At 36.8% G+C, this 23,699-nt stretch overlaps 1 protein-coding gene across 6 annotated transcripts in view; it reads left to right on the forward strand.

Annotated features, from left to right (window-relative positions):
- Window positions 1-21,106, forward strand: part of LOC141898313 (uncharacterized) — a 57,012-nt gene extending 35,906 nt beyond the window's left edge. For 4 of the 6 annotated variants that reach the window (XM_074784168.1, XM_074784185.1, XM_074784193.1 and 1 more), the window contains one exon: window positions 9,584-12,821. In XM_074784168.1, the coding sequence (XP_074640269.1) occupies window positions 9,584-10,946 (1,363 nt within the window). In that variant the 3' untranslated portion in view covers window positions 10,947-12,821. Of the gene's footprint in view, window positions 1-9,583; window positions 12,822-18,055; window positions 19,226-20,623; window positions 20,701-20,787; window positions 20,849-20,994 lie in introns of those variants that run through there. The other 2 variants (XR_012618546.1, XM_074784173.1) reach the window with 2 other exon arrangements.
- The last annotated feature ends 2,593 nt before the right edge of the window (window positions 21,107-23,699 follow it).

Consider the following 23,699-nt stretch of genomic DNA (forward strand, 5'->3'; position numbering starts at 1 on the left):
CTGGATCTTTGGGTTTAAATTTCTCATGGATTTTTTTAATTCGGCCATGACAAAGCAGATCATCACTTTTGAGGTTCAATCACTACGTTCATTACATGTACAATGTATATGTTCATGTATCATAAAACTGGACATAGGTGCGAGTTAAGATTTTACTTGGATAACTCATTGGAAGATAAACCAATTTCAGCTCGGAGTTAACTAATGTGGAACTGCATCCGGAATGACAATAGCAAGATAAGCTCCAATTCTACTTAGGAAAATTATATTCGCGACATCCAAAATTAGGCTTAGATTCCCGAGATGTCCCTTATCTACGTAAAGTAAAATAAATGTGGCAAAAAGCTCTTAGATATCATCGCCTTCAACATCACACTCATCCTCATCCTATATATCACCAGTGTTCTCGCATTTTTTGCATTGACAGGCATCTGTGCATTGCAATGCATTTTGTGCGCACCTACATCGTCCACTACAGGATACTTTGCATTTACATGAAATTAGTTCTAGAATTGACTTCGGTGCTGGTTCATTAGACATCAGTTTAGGTTTTATACCACTATCATCTTGAACCAATCCTCTACCATCAGGTTTTGAATTGATCATCGGGACTTCTGCACTTCGCCATAATACAGCTTGATAATACGCACGGAGGATGTGGTAATGAAAGCTATCTGATGTTGGAGGTAGAGATTCTGCATTCGATCCAAATTTACTTAAGAAAATCTATCTGAGTTAATCCAGTGTTGAAACTATTGCTGATGATTTGTTTTTCATATAGCAAAGCACAATAAATTTCTCACATGTTCTGTGGATTGAATCAGTTAAATCAGCAGATATTCCCAGATCTTTTAGAGATTCAAGATCATTGAAATGTTCTTTTAGTTGTTTCCAGGCTGTTAACTTACCGATGCCCCTAACATGACTAACGCTATCACAACCGGTTAAACTATGCAGCGGTAACACAAATTCTACTATGTGACCCAATCCATGTACCACTTCATTGATATCGTATGTGCGCATCTTAACTCCCGATCCAGTTTTAAAATGAAGATGCTGCATATTTCAGAGTTGCCACTTCTCCGGATTTCTCCGGAATTCCGGATTTTAAAAACATCCAGTTTCATTTCCTTGCTTTTCGGGAGAAGTCAACGAACGTGAAAATATAGTGTTACAATCAAATCAATCCGGGATTCGACCCTAAACATCAAAACGTAACGGTTCCGTAGAGGGTTCGAAAAAGCCGTATTGTGCTGCCACGTAGTGGCAACAACCCCGCAGTACACGATTAAACCAAGATGACGCGACGATCGAAATCGACTGACGCTTCGTTTGTTTTTGGCTCTGGTTTGTATATGAGGTGTATTTGACGGAACCAATCGCTATTTGAAAAAATGATCTATACACATTGTTGTTATTGAAATATCTTGGAAAAGGTGAGTGAGTGTATAACCTTTGAGGAAATGCTTACTGAAAGTTTGAAGCGACAGAGTTTCATTGGATTGTAATTGACAGACGTGAAAATTGATACACACTTCCGGTAATGAAAGTGAGGCCTAAAACGCGTATTGCGTCAGAACGCATCTCCTGGCGTTCTAATTTCAAAAATTTCAAACCCCCGACTTATTTTCGGAATTTTTAGCATCACATAAGTGGCAACTCTGATATTTAATTTCTTGGCAAAATGAATGCACAGAACAAAGACGTCGGTATCCGGTGACCGAATTTCAATGTGTGTATTTTTCTCTGGCATATAGAGCATGCAATATTAAACGGCAGTCAGCTTCATCAACATTTGTATGCAACTCCAGAATATCATGTATATCGGTGTTAGATATCAACGTGGAATTACCGGCGGAAAATCCACCCATGATAACTTTTGTATCGCCAGAAAATTTGTGAGCTTTCACTTTATCATATAGGTACCGGAACATTTTTTTCTTGTTTTCAGGCAAAGTGATCATCTTGTTCCATATATGAGCTAATTTTGTTCCATCATTGATGATGTGTATTTTCAATCCATCCTCTTGTCGTCTGCCTCGCACCATACTCTTGACACTATCATTTTCATCTATGTATTGATCCATTACAACATGTACCTCGGCAAAATGTGCCAGATTTGATTGGATGCAACCAATAAACCATGCAGCAAAATCATGAAATGTCTGTTTCGGAGACGGTTTAAAACTGTGAAATAACATCACACCATCAATGATACACAGAGACTGAGAACGTTCACTGCAAAAGTCGTTGGCTATGTAAGGATTGGGTACCTCAATTTCGATGGCATCAATGAGTTTACTTTTATCATTGTGTAAAAGGGATCCCTTCACTGAAGCTAATGAAAGTGGAACAGACGTAAGTTCAAAACTCAGCATATCCTTCAAATCAACTTTACGATTTTGGCCAACAACCAACAAACGGGGGAAAAGTTCATGGTTCGCAAACTTTATCTCCTTTTCAACTTTTGAATTCCCGGTTCTCTGTTTTAAGCTCTGAAATGTTTTCAGCATAATTTTTTTGATCGGCCATTTCAGATCAAGCGTTCCATTTCGTAGCCTCTCCTCTATAAATCTGTCCATGTGCTTTTTTCCAACTTCCTTGACATTCATCAAATCACTCATATCATCAGGAGCATATATCCCTACAAATCAAAATCTTTGTCATCAGACATTTGAATCTACAAACCATGATTAGAAGTTTAGCCGATGGTTTCTGTACAGATGAGGGAATCGACCCAGGTGGCGGATTTGATAGGGGTAATGATGGTAAGCTTCAATCATCCGGGGGTGTGCAAAAAAATTTGTTATTATTAGATTCATTATTATGTGAGTGCAGAGCACTATACTGACCTGTAGCAATATTGAAGAGATGATCACCGTGTTCTACATTGAATGGGTTGTTCATCGTCGTTTTTATTGTGGAAACAATCTTCATCGCATCATTCTCGTCTTTTGAGATTCTAGGTTTTGTTGACTCTTTATGAGATGGTTTTTCTTTGGAAAGTCCGCATAAATCTCATACACATGTGGTGTGGTTACTCTGGATGTGTGTATTTTTCACCCATCTTTTGAAAAATTAAAAATATGCAGTTTGATTAGGACATATTTATCTAGCCTACCGGTATGTTGGCTTTGGCGCTGTAGACTACGCAAATGTATTTAAAACTCGTGTGAAACGCTTTAGAGGAGAAATATCTCAACAAAACGTGATAGATATATCATGATTTATCCATATAATTAAATTGATATAACGCGTTGATTTTCGCGATATCAGCTTTTTCAATATATCGATTTCACTAAGTGGACTTGATTTGAAATATCGTGATGCTGACGTCGATCTTGTGATATTGTCTCATACAAGTAGTGATTATCATATTCAGAATAATTGTATTTAAGTATTTACCTATCTCAAGTATCAGGATGGAGAGTTTTTCCAATCATGCCAGCCACACACTTTGAGTTGCGATTCAGTGTTTGTTCCAGTAAATGATCACTGGAAACACAGCTGAATGGTGATCCAGAACGACTGATGGCGTGTTCACCATCCATCAAAGCGAAGTGAACATCTGGTGCGATTGCTGGTAAATTCTTCATGTCAATCAAGTAAACCAAACTCCACCTGAAATTGTGTATATTTCATTAAGCCTGCTTTGGTCTGTGTTACCTTACTGTCGACAAGTTTGAAAAGGAGCCATTCTTAAAATTTGATTCAAACTTAGACATACCTACTGTAATTAGGACGATCAGCGACAAAAAAATAGGGCACCATTTCTGTCATGGTCTCCAGATGTAATGGCCAATTCGCAGTTCTTTCAGCACGGATGAAATTCAAGAGAATCCCGACCATGTCTAGATACTGTTGCCAGAATCGAAATGTTTTGGACTTCGTAATTCCTTCTTCTCTGAACTTTTTTAGTAATATCATTGTTGCGTCGATGCTGTCTCCTTTTTCTAGAAACTCCAATAGCAGTCTGGTCAAGGCTTCAAACATTAGTTTATGGCTACGTACACACCTATTATAGTGTGCTCCGTCCATTATTCTTTTCACAGTAGCAGTACCATACACATCAGACTCAATGAGAACATCCTCAATTCCACTGCATCGATAGAGTTTCCCGATCACAGCTAAGAAACAAAGTATTACATGAAATCCTCCAAGTCGTATAACTGTGTCTTTGAATACATCAGGGTAGTGAAATTGGATATCCTTTGCTTTCACGTATATTCCTAAGTCGAATGTTATTACACTATTCATCTGTCCTATCTGGTACATCATGTTTCCCAATTTGGCCGGCACACTAAATACAGTCTCATTTAAGGTTGGTGACTCAGGAATAATGTCACAGTATCGTACGTTGCAAAGAATTGGATCTATTCCACAACTTTTCATATTGTATACTGTCCACCCAGGAACCAGTTCGATTACTTCTAAATTAAACAGTGTATTAGAGACCGCGCGTTGTATAAGCCATATTGTATCTTCAGAGTTTTCAAATCGTTCTAATCCCTCAAGCCATTCAGGATTAACTTTTCCAAACATCTCCTTTTCAACTCGTTTCAGGGGTTTGAATGGTATTCCTATTTTTTCATTCGCAGGGTGGATCATATCAAATGGATACCAAGTCCTTGATTCTGATGGTCTTCTTTGGTACAAAATCATTGATGTAAAGTGTGATGTATTTTTCCCATCAATCGTTTCTTCGCTGAAGTCTAAATTATCAGCTACAGCATGAACAAACGTCCCGGGTACTATATTTTTTGGAATGTTACCAACTTCTCTTGTTTCTGCTTCCTTTTTGTCTAATAATTGCAGTTCTTGGTAACTGATGGAATGCCCCATTCTGTTCAACATCGATACTATCTGTTTGGAACCAGTGATATTCTTGATAGCAAATGCTAGTGAAATGTGCTTCGCAGTCTTCACACTTCCACCTGATATTGCATGAATTAGGTCTTGAGCAAAAGACAAAATAAGTCTATCAGTCTTCGAACTTGTAATAGGCCAGCATTTATCACCGCTACCACAATCACTTAATAAAGGGTCCAAAAACAAATACAAGTATTTTGGCAAACTGTTCCTGATGTCTTCATCCGTTGTTGATGGAGTTGCTGGAGGGTATTTTGATTCTTTAATTGAATTTCTAATTATCTTTGCAGTATGGTATATCGATGAGTTATCTACCATTTCATTATTCCACATTCCATCGCCGACATTACTTTCCACGGACCCATTCCAATTCTTACTTATTTCTAAAAACCAGTCTTCTTTAGAAATATTGCTGCTACACACTATTTGCGAATCCTTTCGATTGAAACTGTCATAGAATTCAATTTCGTCGCCAAAATAATTGATCAGTCTTTCTTTCAAACTTCTTGGATAATCTTCTATCACCATACCATTCAGATGTAGATAAGATATGTACATTTCATGGAGCTCTGAAAGCTTGTTAAGTTGCTTCTTAGTTGTCAAACTTTCACCCACTTTTCCAATCAACATCTCAAACGATGTGTCATACGGTGTAGTGGAATCGCAAGATTTTCTTTTTTCAGCATGTACAAACTTCGACATTGGGGATGGTAAATAGCTTTTGTGAATTTAAAAGAATCTGTCAGTAATACTTGCATCTCAACATCATGTTATGTTTGGGCCTGCTTTAGGAAAGGTTCTATAGAACCTAACGAGCTCAGCTTGAATGTTTTCGAGAATCCCTTGCATTTATCTTTTTGACAGATGAAACAACGGCTCCAGTGGTGAGTTATCCTTGGTTTTTTACAATCGGGCTCATCATTCTCATCAAGGTTCTGGAAAAGAGAAAACAATTAAAAGCAACTTAAAATTACCAATTCACGTTGTCTTCACCAAGCTACATTTTGACTACATATTATCGCACCACACACACGTAGGGGCTGATCTAGCGTCTAAGTTTCTTTTTTGGGGGGGGGGAGGGAAGGGCACCTACAGTAGACACCATCATCTGCGTCGCACTAAGAAGGGGCTGTCTGAAAATCTTGGAATTATCATGCCATTTAAGTGCATTCTGAGCACAGCTGAGAACATTTTACTATACAATTTCTACAATTTTAGGGCACTTGAACATTTTAGGGGGAGTGCGCACCCCCTGCAAACCCTTAGATCCGCCCCTGACACCAGTCACGACACACATGCACCACACATCAAAAACACAATTGGGCGAAAACGGCCAGTGCTGGATATGAACTAGGCTAAGGCAATCTAAATGGTAGCCTACCTAATTTGAGTATTATGAGGTGGCTTTTTTATCCTTTTTCTCATATGAAACACTAAAGGCTACGTAAACAGACCTTAGGGTTGGAAAAGTTCTTGCAAATTACATATCACTTGTTTATTTCATGTTTTAATTAAAGATTTATGTCTTACCATTTTGTACTCCATCCTGTTTAATTCATCAACCTTCATATTTCCATTGATCTTCATATTCATCAGTTTATATTCTTTAAAAATAGTTGCTATGCGGTATAAACTTTGTCTGTTGTCAAACTATCATGGAAACAAAGATATAGGGGACTGGTCACAGCTACCTGCTAAAAACTTTCTTATGGCAAACTACTAAATACTTCCATGTTGCCATGGTAACAGTTCAATAACAATGGGGGATGGGTATCATATAATTTATCGGTGGGTTAATTACTCGCAATAAAATGTTGGAATGGTACATCGAACAAATGTTGTTTCAATTATTTTATCAAAAAGTCACCATCGCTATTCAACATATTGAACTACGTAATGTTGCCACCAAACTATGCAAATTATTGGATTCAGGGGTACATAGAATCTAGTTGAAATGTCCAAATTTCTCAAACTCGGTGTCGTTAGATGCATAGTCAACCCCTCTTCAATAAAACATAATTTCTATTTGTTTAATATTTTTGTATCCAACGAAATATACTCAAATAATGAGTGACATCGTTCATTATGTAACCAAAATATATGATTAATGCGTTTCCATGGCTACAACAATGAATTTTTTGAAGAGTTAATATAATACCGAGTTAACACCTTGGCTGAACTTGTCAGACCAGTATCTCATTTAACCATCCGTTTTGATATCCATGCCCAAATGATAGTGTTTTAATCATGGAAACGACATTAAAATGAATGAATAGTAGTTGCTATAGCAACGATTTTCAAGGTCACGCCTGCAAAATCTTGACCAATGATAATTGGATCCCGGTACTTGAGATCAAGGGCTACCTTCAAAAAACCTTCCGAGTCCTGTAGCTTCCTACTGGTTTGCTATTTCTCATTGCAATTGCTGATGGGTATTCTTTGGAAAGGGATGTTTTATACCCGAGACAGGTATTTTTTATCAGCCAATTATGATGCAATTGGCGGCCATCTTGGTGTCATTAGTACTCATTCGTAGGTGGGAAAAAGTTTTTCGACGTTATATTGATACGTAAGTATATTTTGTTACAACAATGAATTAGAAAGTGGGTTTTGAATATGGTCACCAGGGGGCGTTGATTAGTAGAATATCTTAGTATTTCCATATTAAATTGGTAACAAGGCATTTTTTTATCACAATCAATTAAAAAATTGTAGCTGCTGACATGTTTTATGATTGTGTTGAGTTTCAAGGTCATTGGTTTTTGTATATGGTCACCAGGGGGCGTTGAAAATTGAAATTGTTAGATTGTTGAGCATTTGAAACCACTTCCCAAGTGGGCATGGTGTCCCTGGACCCCCCTAGTTTTACTTTTAAACAGGTCCTTAAGTAAAATTGCTAAAAATATTTTATATCGTTACATTATTAACTGTGTTTGTAATGACAAATAATGTGTTATAATCAGGACTTTATGTAATGTTAATTTTTCATTGAGAGATTTTATATTGCAATATTTTTGAAAATGTTATCAATAAAGTTTGATGAAGTCGGACAACCATTTTTCGTCTTCTCTGTGAAGTTTTTGCTGTGACTGTTATTCACTTAAGAGGTTTAAGAGGTATTCACTGATATGCAGTTTGAAACTGAAGTGGTTGTATAGAGCATCAAAAAAAAACCTCAAAAGGAATTACCAGCAAAAAGTTTCAGCTCATATGGATCTTTGTGAAAATAAGCCCAGAAAACAAGCATATTTTAAAAATAGGACAGTTTTGAATTCTAAATTACATTTCAGCACAAGTGATGACATATGTATTTGTTCTACATGTAAATGTAATTGATACGTTTAAAAACATTGATCCAGCCAGCCCGGCGAGGCGGGACCTGTTCCTTTTCCCAAACTGGAACTTCCGATTATCTCGACAAAGTCTCAAGGTCCATGGACTTCTTGTTTCGGAATATTTTTTGTAGTCTTCATCCAGATAATGAGATGAATAGGACGTAATCCATTTTATGAACATATGATTTTATTTGGATATATCTTTCTCATATATCCTTACAAACAAATTAAGCCTAAAAGACTTTTAGAAACGATGTGTTTTGAGAGTAGCTGTTATGGTAGGAGTTACTCTGACATAGTCACTATTTACAGGCGAGTGGTTTTACAGTCACATTGACTGCTAGGGTGCACTATCGAAACCAGATGTTTTAAAATGGTCACTTTTCAATAGTAGACTCTTCGAAAACAGCCACTATAAAAAAAACAAACCGAATTGAAAGGAATACTATTTCAGGGTGACTGTTTTGAAATGTATACTACTGGAAAAGTAGCCAATATCGTTAATTGCTTATTTTTCTCAAGTGTCTACTAAGTAAAAGTAGACGTTTGGGCTCGAAAGTGCGATAGACGTGTTCTTGGATTCAGCCTTTCATATCTAGCCAATCAGATTCGTGCTAATGATATAATGACTCTGCCGGTGAAAAACGTTGCATCCGATAGACTTAGTATCTAGACTCGTGGCCGCATTTCAGAAGTATAACAGGAACAAGGGCAGAGAAATGTTTGGGGTGATAGAGTTGGTGGGAAGGACGCTATATAATCGCGATTATTCCACTTCATTTGACTTTTGTTGTCAGGGCACCACAGTACTGGGGAATCCTGCTTTGTTGTGGTAACAGAAGTGCACGTTTACACGTCGGGGATTGAATCAATTTGGCAGTGTAGGTCTGTACATGAGAAGGTACAAAAATAGTACTTCAAGTACTATTTTTAACTTAAGTACTTAACTTAAGTAACTAAAATATATTTTTGAAAGTGGTTTATTTATTCACAAAATTTCTTAGGCTTACAGGATACTTTCCCACCATTTAACAGAATAGAAAATTATGTCCCCTATCGTACTGCTCGGAAATCGTTTTTCTCTGAACAATTTAGGTAGTCCCGAGTATTCCAAGATATGCGGAGTCTACTGTATTATCAGATTGTTGAGCATTTTCGTGCAACTTCTCAGGTGGAACATTGCTGTTTCCTGTTTCAGTATGGGATAGTGCGATCATATAATGGTTTTTACTGATTTTTCTTTTCTATTTGTACATCTGAAATCGTTTGCTTCTATCACTCGCAGACTAAAACAATCTTATGTCCCTTTTCACCTGGTGACATTCTTGGAATGTTTGTGTTATGTGCAATATTTTGTAACTTGTTTTCATTAATTTCAGAGCGAAAGTACATTCCGATTCGTCAATGATGAGTTCTAGGGTTTACAGGTGTAATCTCTGCGATTATCGAAGTGACCAATTAGATGAATGCAGACGCCACATCAGAAGTCATACGAATGATATATTTCGTTCAGAGGAAATCAGAACTCATGAGGCAATATCTGTCAGCAAAGCATCCATTGAAGTTGAAGAAAAACAATGTGACTCGCAAGATCAAGCTTTTTCTTGTTCTGAATGTGGTTTTCTCACATTGTCAAAATGTGAGTTGGAAAGCCACCAGTTAAGACATTCGGAGGATGAGGATTTTGAATGCTACCTTTGTTCATTTCGTTCTGGTACTTTATTAGATTTGCACACTCATTTAGAGAAAAGGCATGATCAACAGGCAGTTCATATGGCATTGCAGCTTCGGCGCTACTCTAAGGATGTACATCAGAGTACTTTGAATGACAAATACCGCTTAAAAGTTACAAAAGAAGGAGATTGTAGTGCATATAACGGGAACAATGCAGGATATAACTATAACAATAATATTGATGCTGTTTATGAAAAGACGCCAGAATCTGATAATGTACATGGCCATGAGATAGAGATGCACTGTTTCATAAATTCAAATTTGGATGGTGAAATATTTCACGAGACAAACAATAACAATGGCGATAAGCAGCAACTCATATCTCCTAGGAAAATATTTTGTGATGAAAATCTGGGATCTAGGAATAATAACACATCCAGATATCCAACAAGTTTGCATGAAACAGAATATTCAATGCCATTAAACGTTTCAATAGCACACCAATCCATGTTGGTGACAACTGGGCAGTACCTATCTTTTCCGAGTGGAACAAGTATAGTAAAACCATCTTTATTTTCTTCAGTGCTGAGGCCAACATTCAAATTCCCAAGTCTGGCATCACCGTCATCAAATAATGTAGAATTTACTCTACATAAACCTCCAACTGTGGAATATCAGTCAGCTGTAGCATTTTCTCACATGCCCAGCTCTTCTAGTCAGATGTCAGAGGAATCGATTGAGATAAAGAAACTGTCACCAAATGAGGATGAAACAACTCTAAGTGATAAAAGTCCACGTAGTTTCAATAAATGTAGAATATGTAAATTTGAAACTTACAATCGCAAACTTTATCGTGATCATCTACAAGAGTGTTATAAGAATCGTCTACGACTGGGGAAAAAGATGCATCATTGTCAAATATGTAGTTACATGACTAGTCGGTTGGGGAACTTGAAACGCCACGAATGGACTGTTCACAAGAAGCCAAAGCCTGTAAGACTTTTATCTTCCCTTCTCCCCCACCAATTACACAATATCTGTCTGGATACAGATAAAGAAACATCATGACATTTCAGTCAATACAGTTAAAATCCGTCATCTTTTATAATGCCACAAATTTGATCAATTTTACTTAAACTCAATTATAATACCATTCTTTCTAATGCTAAATTCATTATGACGCCATGTTTTTCATTGGGCCCAACGGTGGCGTTACAAAGGACTTTTAGTGTACTTAATTACCCAAAGATTCCGTATACTAACAAATACATCTGAACACAAGCTTCCGTTTTATTGGTTTTGATTATAACTCTTTCAGTGCCCAGTTGACTTGTTGACAGATTATTTTAGGTCATACAGTGCCCTGTCGACGGAAGTCATTATTTCAAAAAGCAGTTTTATTTTTCGTTGAGAAATCAGGTGAGAAACCTGCTGCTAGATGGCTTGATTAAATGGCGGTGCTCATTAGTTTGTTTTGATGATGCGTTTTTGTGCTGTTGCGATTGAAATTATTTGAGTTTTTGTTTTTAATAATTTATTGTATGTTTAGCTTCGTTTGCGATAGTGGAGCAGGCTTTCAACTTATATAATATTGCGGTACGTTTTTCAAATGGCATTCAGATAAAAAGTTTTTTGAAATAAAATAATTATAATTTATCGTGAATAATTATTTAGAATATTACAGTAGAAGGTGAGAACTGTGTTTTCTGTTTAGTAGAAATTGTAATAGATTTAAATTTCTGACCGGAGTTTATGACCTGATACTAAGCAGCAAACTATTGTTTCGCTGAGTGTGTAAGTCGAGGTCAATATTTTAGTGGCAAGATCTGGGGTTTAAAATGATCCACTTACATATAGGTATATTATATGGTACCGATAGCTTGCACAGCCCTAGATTGGAAGAGGTTGCCAAGACTTTCAATATTCAGCCACCCTCTGATTGGTGGTATCATATGAATTTTTAATCTAATTTTTTTTCATATTGTGAAGAATAAATATTTTCTCGAAATTGTTATCCTACCTACCTGTACCCTACAAATTTTGGATATGGGCCGTAAACAAATGTATATTTTCGGCCTTATTTTACTTCAAAATAATTCTTTGATAAAGATTTAGGCCTAATACAATGTAAAATCGAACTTGTAAAATGAACTTATGAACTCAGTAAGTTTTCATAGGTAATGCCCTTGCCAAAGAAGCTCCAGTATTCAAGGTAAACCACTTTGCCCATGGGCGATATTTTGCATTTGAAAGTACCCGTAGTGGGTACCTATCCACAAATAACAGAACTGGCTACACATAGGTCACATAACCTGATTATAGGCTCATTTCCTAATTATGATAACGTGTAATCTTGTTTCTGACAGTAGAAATAAAATATTCCATAGTGCGTTGTTAGCTGATGCTAGATACCATATTTGTTCATTTTCATACTTGAAATTTAGGGAATTATCAAATAAATAGGTTACTGAGCTATAATTCATGCAAATTAGTTCATTTGCATAAGACGTAGATCACTTTCAGCAAAATAAATCATTGCCAAAATCTTCAAGAGCCATACCCTACAAACCTTTCAATTAAAATAAAGTTCTATTCATATAGTTTTCACTTGACAGAGCTCCAAAGGTACTATTGATTTTCCTACTCTTTAGTAAAAAATGTTGGGCACTCTGAGGGCTTTTCCCAAATCACATGTGGACACTGAAAGAGTTAAAATAACCTCAGGGGCTCGTATTTGAAGTTTGGGGGTGAACTGTAGCCTAGATCATCCAATATCCAAGATACTATATGTATATAAAGAAAAGGGTGGAAACTCGTATACTGACACTTCGATTTAAATTTGCTATTTCTCCTAAAATATCCAAAGGATGTTTTCTTGAAGGCCATTGGATAAAGTTTCACCACTCATAATCGCGATAAAATGCGTCGTAGATTGCAATTGCTGTGGCAGCAAAAATCCAAATATATATATATATATATATATATATATATATATATATATATATATATATATATATATATATATATATATATATACACATATATATATATATAGTTACTTGGATATTGGATTATCTAAGCTACAGTTCACCCCCAAACTTCAGATACGAGCCCCTGTGAAAATAACTTGCTTACAAATGCATATAGGCGAGGTCCATTTGACAAAGAGTGACCTGGCAGATTAAAGTCAGTTTAAGATTAAAGAAGGAAGTCTCGGCGCATAGATTAGTATGAGTTATGCGCTATATAAGTAATAAATTATTATTGCTATAATGATAATGATAATTATTATTAGTAAAGCAGTGAACGGCGTTTCTCTGTGATTGGCTTAGCAACAGATATACGCAGTTGTGCACGTTAGCCTACGGTATAATATATTCTTTCATAACCATTGATGAAACACTATGTCCGTGTTTTGACGAATTAGAGCCCCACCCTAACATAACAGGAAAGATGAAATCCAAGAAAAAAGTTTCCTTCACATTACAGTTGAAACGTCGAATCATTAAAATTATTAGTTTAACGGAAACTTTAAGGATTTCATCTTTCTTGTTATATTAGTGTGGGATCCTCTATTTATATAATATTTTACTTCCAGGTTTATTTTACGATTAAAAATTGTATTTCCAACTCGATTTCTGTGAAATTTATTTTAGAAGCTGATTCAGGTTGTGGGAGGACTATTTAAGTGCACAAAAGACACTTTGCCTTTGATTCATGTGTATTTATAAGTAAAATGGCTATATGTCATATATATAAGTTCAGCGCATACATGAATGCTCAAATGATTAATTTGCCAGATGTTTGATTCCAGCTTCCATTGAATTTTTTACACAGCAAAAAACCCACAAAATCCAGTTCAATTCATTTTTGTTTTGAAAAAATCATGAGATCTAATTAAATTAGTTTTATTCAGAAAAATCAAATTTGAATTATATTCAGCAAAAGTTATGCAAATTGTTTAGACAAATAAATCTGAAATATTTGTCAGAACGTTCCATTGGCAAATTAAGACATTGAATGTAGAATTCAAGAATAAGTCAGTCCTATCTAATCTATCTAATGAATTCAAGCAGATACAGTGGAAACTCGTTACGAACTGCTGGAGGAAAAATAAAAAGTGCGTAATATCCGATGGTTCGTTAGATCCGTTTCACATCATGTATGAAAAGAGAACACCCCCTGGTGTGATGAAACACGAACCAACTGGTTTCATTGGAGTAGGCCTACTATTTAAGTATAAATACTGTCGGCTAATTAATCGCTAATTGACAAATAAACTATGAAATAAAATACAAGTTTAAACCAAATTCAGATATGCTCTCTGTTAAATTTAATGAGTCCCTCCTAGGGGATGCGACGGAATGAAATGAATATCCAGGAAATATATAAAAACGCTATGCCGGTTAAAACGTCAGAACAATAAACTTCGGAGCGTTAAGTCCCTTATTCAATTTCTCTGATGGTCTCAATCGTTTTGCGAAGTACGTTTTAATTATGTGCATATCACTGTTTAAACTGGCTGAAACAATGACCGACTGCTGTGCTTCAAATTGTAGCAGCCAGCAACATATTGTAAATCTGTATCGCTAATCTAGAATTAAATAAAGCAACACTGTCTCTCGGTTTGAAACTGACAATAAATAAACAAGTGTGATTGATCGTGGCCTAGTGATCGTAAGAACCGATGAAAATATGTAATAGGACTTCCAAAACTAAGGCATCTTCACCCGTCAAGGGATTCGGACCCACTTCGCTAAAGCTGTTACCCGAACCCCTTGACCTCACGAGTCGTTGGAGTCGTTACTAGCCGACCAGAATCCGGTCGTACCAATCACAGCGCTTGTAACAAACCGTCAGTAGACTTCTGTTGGTTTTCCCGTTAAATTGACCAATCAGCGAACGTTTTACCGAACAAGGAAGTATTTCGCAAATCGGTATATGACGTCACGCGCAATAGCGCCAGTAATGAAATCACGCTTCGTGAGGCAAGGGGGCTGGTGGAAGCGAGTTCGGGAGTGATACCGGACCCCTGGCAAGCGAGGATGAAACCAAGGTCGTTATAACCGAAAGTTCGTTAGAAAAGGGTCGCATGTTTCCGATGATATTTTACTTTGGATGTGAGAAGGATTTGGCCGGGGACTTTTAGGCCAGCCGTAGCTGAGCTTATTACTATACATATGGAGCGAATTTAAATGACATGGTTTCCAGAGTAAAGGCTCTGCATATATTCATACAAATCATTCATTAGAGCATTAACTATTCTCCAACCCCTATGAAGCTGAATTTTGAAAGAGGGCCTCGTTAAAATTTATATGACATTTTCCGCGAAAATCTGATCGCAAAGATATCTGTTTTAAAAAGCCAATCAGAAAGCAAAGACTCCTCTATGATTGGCTTAGCCGCAGAGATCAGCAGGTGTTCAATTCAATTCAATACATTTATTTGCATAGAATACAATATGTAAACATATATACAATCTACCCAGGCTTAGCGAAGCCAGAAAGGCCGCTTAACGCTTGCACCCATACAAAAAACAAAGCAAAGTACCATAACAAAAATATACACAAGTTATACAAATATAATTAACATTATGACTCAGCAGAATGTGGATGCTAATTATTTTGTGATTGATTAATTATTATACAGTTTGGGGATTCAATAATTTAAATAACAGTTATAGCAGTTGATATTATTGCAACATTTAGATTACTATAAGTGGAGATGAGATGAGGTCTTTAACATACATTTTATGGATGATTTACTTCGGAGGTCGATAACGTTTCTAATTGGTAATGTTCTCCATATATTTGCAAGATATTCTTTCGGTGATTTTGTTTCTTTAAAATGTGGGTTTGTAAGTGAAGAATAGTTGTGGTCGAGGTGAATGCTTTTAATGATTAGATAGTTTGTTGAGAGAAGATCTGCAGTAAAAAGTTTTTGAAGTATTTTGGAGGGTTGTATTTCCGTCGAGTACTTTACCCTTTCCTATGGTTTTTGCCAATATTTTCTAAATTTGGATTGATCGCCAATGGTTTTTCTATACGACCCGGCCCTGCGGTATTGCATTTTCGCCATAAAAATCTAGGAATTAGGAATATAAGGGAGTTTTCACGCTCATAACGGTGAGTCCGTTCGGTTTGGGGGTTATCCCTGGTTTCTATTTTTCCGTAATAATTTTATTTACAAATATAATTTAATTGAATTGAATTAATTATTGTGACAGAAATAATTATGCCGCCCCCTCCTAAGGGTCAACATCGTGGCGGTGAGGGATGCGGGCATTTGTTCGGCGCCTGGGACAATCACGATTCGTGTGCGTCTTGCAGGCGCAAATCTGGACAAATCTGTGCAAGGAGTAATCCTTGCAAGATTTGCGAGGTGTGGTCCGAGGACCTTAGGCTTCGGGCCGATAAGGCTCTGAAGCTAAGAGATCGTCGTCGATTTAATAGTAGGCATTCGTCGGTTTCGGCCGACGTCTCTAATTATATTACTAATCGTATAGCGGAGCGGTCGCCGATCGTTCTGGTACGATCGGCTTCCCAACTCCGTTCACCGGGGAGGAACGCCGTCACCGGTCTCCGGTCATTCACCGGTCGTTGGTCGTTCGCCGGTTCGGCCGGTTCAGACTATATGTTCTGAACCAAGCGCGCATCGCGGTAGTCGGGATCGGCCGGCACCGGTCCGGTCCAGACGTCATCCGGTTCAAAACTTCCGCTTCGTACATCGTCTGATTCTGATCGTCGCTCCGGGGATAGAGCTCGCTCTCCCACTAGATCCAGACGCCTTGAGCGTAATAAACGCACAAGGTCTCCTTCTCGCAGATCAAGGTTTGATCGCGAGAGGGATTACGATCATTATTGCAGGAAGTTTCGCCGTCGGTCTTCTCATCGTTCGTCGACGTCGGTTAGCGATGAAGGCGATTCTTCTAGCAGGTCTCGATCCCGTTCGAGGGACCGTCACCGAAGTCGGGATACGGGAAAAGGTAAGATTCAAGAATAGGGGACTAGGTTGTTAATACAATTTATATCAACCCGCCATCTAAATAATTACCTCCACTGTAATTTGCATTAATTACTACAACAGCCGACGTTTTTTGGTCAAAGTAATAGACTACTTAGAAACCACAACAACCCAAACTAATCCGTCAATATAATCACAAATAAACGAACACGGCCCGCCATGACCGTCAAACCATCCGACTACTATCATCTGAAGCGGGGTGTCCAGCGGGCGCAACGGAAAAGCCGCCAATGATACAATATCAACCAGTAATTTAACACCCGTTCTTTGGATAAATGGAAAACAACATTACGGTGACAAAAACAGACACCACACAAAAATGAAGAGACAACAAAATAAGGGGGCACCTCCATATTCACAATTCACATGCCAAAGAACAAGGACTTTGTGTAGATATTCCCCCCCCCCCCAATTTTCATGAAACAACCACAAACAACTCATCAATTACTTATTCATAACAACTAATTTTATTTACTTACGGTACATAAAACAAAATTAATACAATCCTCAAATTTAATGCATCAAATTAAATAAGCAATCAAACCTACGATCTTAACACACAGTCCCAGTACCGTACACTCACTCTCACTCACAGTACACGCTTACACTCACACTAAATTATTAGACACTCATTCTCACTCGTACTCAAACTACACACTCTCACCTACGAGCAATTATCTAGTTTAGATAATTGCTCGTAGCTCTCACAGTACACACTCTCACTCACCGTACACGCTTACAGTCACTGACTCTCACATTACACTCTCACTCAAACACTTTCACTCACTGACGCTCACAGTACACACTCTCACTCACCGTACACGCACACGGTCACTCACTCACAGTCTCACTCTCACTCAAACACTTTCACTCACTGACACTCACAGTACACACTCTCACTCACCGTACACGCTCACAGTCACTCACTCACAGTCTCACTCTCACTCAAACACTGTCACTCACTGACACTCACAGTACACTACCACTCTCTCACTCACCGTACACACTCACAGTACAAAGTACACAGTACACTGTACACAGTACACTCACTCATCTTTTATCTGAATCTGTTCAACATTTTTTGAGGTGTAGTCGTAGAGCTGCAGAGTTGTCTGTACATGTACCACGTTCTATATATATATTTTTTTTTTCAGTTGTTGAGGTGTCGAGGTGTAGAGCTGTAAAGTTGTCTGTACCAAAACCACATTCTCTCTATATCTTTGTCAGTTGTTGAGGTGTCGAGGTGTAGAGGTGTAGAGTTGTCTGTACCAAAACCACATTCTCTCTATATCTCTGTCAGTTGTTGAGGTGTCGAGGTGTAGAGTTGTCTGTACCAAAACCACATTCTCTCTATATCTCTGTCAGTTGTTGAGGTGTCGAGGTGTAGAGCTGTAGAGTTGTCTGTACCAAAGCCACATTCTCTCTATATCTTTGTCAGTTGTTCAGGTGTAGAACTGTAGAGTTGTTAGTCATAAAAGCCACGTTCTCTCTTTATCATCATGTGTAGGCTATGTCGCACCGCCATCTATCCACCAGTCCCTTTTGGATTGCTAAGTATCGCCAGGTACCATCTATAGACAATTTACGGGAGCTACCACCCGCTATAGTCCCCTATTCTTAAATCGCACCTCGCTGCAACCTCTACAACAGGTAAGCCTATTCCTGATTGTCTGGTTAGAAGTTCGCCAGCCCACTCAGTTGTTCGGAATTCTGACACTAAATTCCTGGATGCTGGGGTAGGGTCTGATTTCAATGAGGATCCGGTCCCAGAAGCGGCAATTCCTTCTGGGGTCGTTCCTGTCGCGAGCAATTTTGGGTTGCCCCATATGATGGGGACTTCCCTGGCTCGCAATGTATCTCAGTCCCGTTCAGTTTTATCCGAACCAGCGGGGGACATGCCATTTAGAGCGATGATTATAGAGTTTTTTGTCAAACACGGGGCAACTCGCGCTAAGCCCACAGCAGCTCCTCTGGTCGGTGAGTCAATGGAAGCTTATCGCCCTCAGGATTCCGATCTTAACGTTTTACGGGAATCGTCAGCGGTTTCAAGAGAATGGGCTCGATTGGATACGCAATTATGGGGCGAATGTCGCCCTGGAACGTTTTCGTTTCCCCCTCCAGAACGGGGTATGAAATCTGGGAAATATTTTAGTTCAACCGATCCACCTATAGGCGCATTTCGCTCGGCGTATTACGCAACTCCAGGTGCTGTGGATCACAGTCATTGGTCGCTCCACTTCGCTACCGCTCCGCTCCGCGACCAATTGATTTATTTACAATACACAAATTCATATAATCAAATGTATTCAAATAATAATAATTATTCTGTTATTCAACTGAAATACACACGGTTATGAAAATATATTATAGTTTTAAATTACTTTTAATATTTGTTTTTAATGAACTCGACCATTCAACCTTTAACCTGAAAGCCCATTACCCCTATTACTCTTAAAATAATCATATACATGAATAACATTTAAATTGACAGATTATTCAATATAAAAGTATATATTTACAACATTATTTCAATATTCATATTTGTGTGAGTTAGATTTTAAACATTAAAAGTGTTAGTAAAGTGTGATTGAAATAATGCATAGCTGTTTATACTAGAACATGATTCTATTTGAGCCTATATACATTTCATGTAATGAACTATTGAATAAATCTATAAATTCACGGCTGTTACAGCTGTTACTATGACGCCGAGACATATGAGTCATTATTGCAAACGTGTAGAGAACACTCTAGAACCGGAACCAGATGACGTGGCAAGAAATGAACAGGCGCTGTAACATTACGCTCAGGATATTCTATCTCTCGAAACGAAATTAGGAGTTTATAGTTTACAATTCTAAATCTAAATGTAAGTACTGTTTTTTGTAGTTATTGGGGCTATTAAATATGAAACCTTTAGATATATTTAAGTGTATTTAGTATATCTTTTAGATGGCTAGAGTTGCCGCTAATATCTTTTAGATAAATAAAACGCCATACGCATCAAGAAGTGATAGAGAAACTCAAGATACTCTTTCTGACCAGGGAAGTGTGATGAGATGGAATACGGACGCTATTGTGCAGCTCTTGTCGAATGTGCGTTGTAATTGCCCTAAAGCCGATAACGGTTCGTCGCCGAGCGCTTTGTTACGTAACGCGCCGATAAGCGATAACCAGCGAGATCGGGAATCTCCGTAATAAATCAGTTGTTTCCGAATATCGGTTTTTCATCCCATAATAAACTTATATAAAAATTCCTCTGTAAACTGGTTAAACTCAACACCTGATTTCCCCTCATCAATTTTAGTCGATCAACTTGTATTCACAATTGTCTTAAATTTAAGTGCCCCCTAGTTTGTCTCTTAACTGCTTCTCTTTAATCTGTTTTAGTGTGTAACTGTTTCTACGTTAATTTTCCTTTAGTTAGTATCATCTCTGATTACTTGAATTAGTCTCTTTGTCTCTGGATTGTATATATCTTTCATAATTTCTGTAGTATTCATTATTTCTGAAGATGACTATTAGGACATGGACGAAACGTTGAATAAACTACTAACATTTTTGGACTTTTTCGTTATCATTGTGGGATTCTCTCTACATCGCTTCAGACGGATATAGTGTTTTATCAATCGTGATATCGGTTCTTTCCGCTGTATTAAAATGGCAGCGGTTGTCAACGAAATTATAAATGATGACGATTTTGACGATCTATTCTTTGATAGTGACGAATTGGTTCAGATCGATACGGAAATATTACGGGAATCCTCTGGATCAGGATCAACTAATTCGGCCGATTCTAGTGAGTGTTATTCCTTTTGAATCAATGAAATATCGGAATAGTTTCCACCTAATTGCAGGCACTTCTTTCCTTTTCTTATTCATATAGGTACTTCTCAGGCTCAGCTGACCAGAGACTGCGATCTGAACACGAGAAAACACACATACAGGTATTTTTTACATTTATTTTTATAATCAATACAATCCTTTTAGGTTATAAAATAATAAACGAATACAAAAAATAATACATAAACATAATATAAAAAATCCAGATAAGTACATGTTAAAATAATAATCATTATTATTATTTTCGCAGGAACACTATATATTTGGAAAAGGCTATGACTGAAGTGATTAACCATCGAGTATTTAAATTCAGTTCAAATGGAATGGCAGCAGTACATTATGGAAAATCGATCGATAAAATTTTGACTACAAATAAGTCGCCGTCCAGACTTGGAATTAACCAGTGGTTTACATGTCCATTGTTTTAATTTGATAGTAACAGGGACAGTTTTTTTAACGTTTTTGTTCTTACGCCATTTTTGTAATTTGACACGACACATATTACAGATATATATCGGGTACTGTTCAGTATCATCATCAAAATCAATGTTGAACAACTCCTTCACATGGCTTTTGAAATTATTTTTATCGATAGGACGACGATCCGGAGGTTTCGCATTTTTTCCACACAATCGACAAAGATCCATGACTAAAAACAAAAAAAGGTTAATTAAATGAGATTGCTGATGCTATTTAGGCAACTTTGTTTATATGGGGGACAATAATTTGTAGGCCTAATGTAAGCGTTATTAAGTAACATTATTATGTAGTAAATACACATTTTAAAGATCATACTTCGTGTATATGTTTGTGTCGTAACATAGCAACATGACGTCAGAAACGAAAGCTGCGCGAGTCTGGGCCGAAATATTTGACATCTTCAAGGCCCAAATAACGCTAAACCCGGAATCGGAACGAACTGGCAAAAACATATGTTTAACACATAAAAACAGACTTTAATCACAATATAAATACTTAATGTTCCGATACCGGGTTTCGGAGATATAGAAGAATAAAAATACATACCTTTTTGGACAAATTTTACGAGAAATTGTTGAATTTCAACCGATTTTCGATAGAAAAATATGTGCATACAGAGCCACTTCCACGTTGTTCAATGAACTGCAGTGCGCATGCGTAGTATCGATCGCAGAACATTTATCTGGCTAAAACTATTGCGGGTTGTTCTGCGACCGAATCAAAGTTGATGTTGACTGGTGTTCAGCTGGTAACACACACTCGATAAGCGTAGCTTACTGCTGTTGCGGTAACCTTTGATGTACGGGCTGAATTGAATAGCCTACATCCGGCAATTAAAAGCGTCCGTATTCCATCTCATCACACTTCCCTGTTCTGACTGAGGAATCAACAGCAATGGATATCGAACCAATAGAAATTAGCACAAGAAACACAAGAATCGCCAAAAGATCGACGAAGAAACTATATAAGAATTTCAAAAACATTAAGACTCCAATGATTAGGTTTAACATTTATTGATGTAGTTAAATATTTACCAGCAATTGAAAAAATGTTTGTAATTATAAATTGTATTTATAGAAATCAAATGATGTATTGGAAGAAACGGCCGAACAACTTGTATAATGTATTGTGTAAATCTGATTGGTGAATTTTTATGTTCAGTCGTTTCTATTATGATTAGCGCATGCGCATTAAGCAAAAGCGCGCATAAATGGCCGCATGTAACGCATGTGACGAGGACATGAATGCGTTTGAATTTTCTATGTTCGGTCGTTTCTATTTTACAGAATTTATAGAATGAATATATAATTATGATTAACACATGTGCATTAAGCAAAACCGGCCATAAATGGCCGCATGTAACGCATGTGTTGTTTCTATTTTACAGAATTTATAGAATGAATATATATTTATGATTAGCGCATGCGCATTAAGCAAAAGCGCGCCTGTATGTCCGCATGTGACGCGGGTATTGTAACTAGTATGATTTAGATATCAAGGAATCGAAACTGACTTATCAAAAGCAGCGAGGAATGAAAAAGGATGACGTTGGTCGAAGAAATGGAAGAGGATTCTAAAATATTAACCAATTTAGTAAAAAATACGTATAATAAATGGAACCAGAACAACCACAAACTATCAATATTACAAATAACACTGGTGTTATAAATATATATTACAAGAAGTGTTCTAAATGTGAATTAGATAAATTAGCTTTAACAGAATTTAGTAAGCGTAAGATTAGCAAAGATGGTTTTCAATATTGCTGTAAAACTTGCACTAAACTATATACCAAACAATATCGAGAAGATAATATAGAACATTATAATTATTATATGGCAGAATATATGAGAGAAAGATATCAAACAGATACAGTCAAACAGTTACCAATATCTAAATTTAACATGAATGATGAATACAATAAAAAACTTATTTGGGGTTGGAAAAATTTAAGACCTTTAGAAAAGAAGGAAAACATAATTAAATCTAATAAACTAGATTTACAGTTATATTTAGAACAGTTAACAAAGGCAAAGAAATTTATTGATCAATGGAACAATGATCCAAATAATGAACAATACGTTGAGGAATTTGATATCAAGGATCCGAAATGACTTATCTGGACAGTTATAATTACTGCTCCTAATAGATAAACAAAAGTAGTGAGATATCAAATAGAATTCAAATAAAATATATTAAAAATTACATATCTTCAACAAGCTAGTATTAGTTATTGTTTTTTTAATACTTTCTTTTCAAAAAGAATACTTTATATCACAAATAAAAAATACTAAAAAAACAATAACTAATACAAATTCTTTACCTTTAACTAAGCTAGTATTAATCTAAAGAGATACTGGTATCATTTTATAATACTTATAATATTTTTCTTATTAAATTTCTCTAATATAAATGTCAAAGAAATCGAGTAAGAATAGTATTGATATTGAAAAAACATTAGATGATTTGGGCATT

Source organism: Tubulanus polymorphus, chromosome 1, assembly GCF_964204645.1.
Source record: "Tubulanus polymorphus chromosome 1, tnTubPoly1.2, whole genome shotgun sequence".
Taxonomy (NCBI): domain Eukaryota; kingdom Metazoa; phylum Nemertea; class Palaeonemertea; order Tubulaniformes; family Tubulanidae; genus Tubulanus; species Tubulanus polymorphus.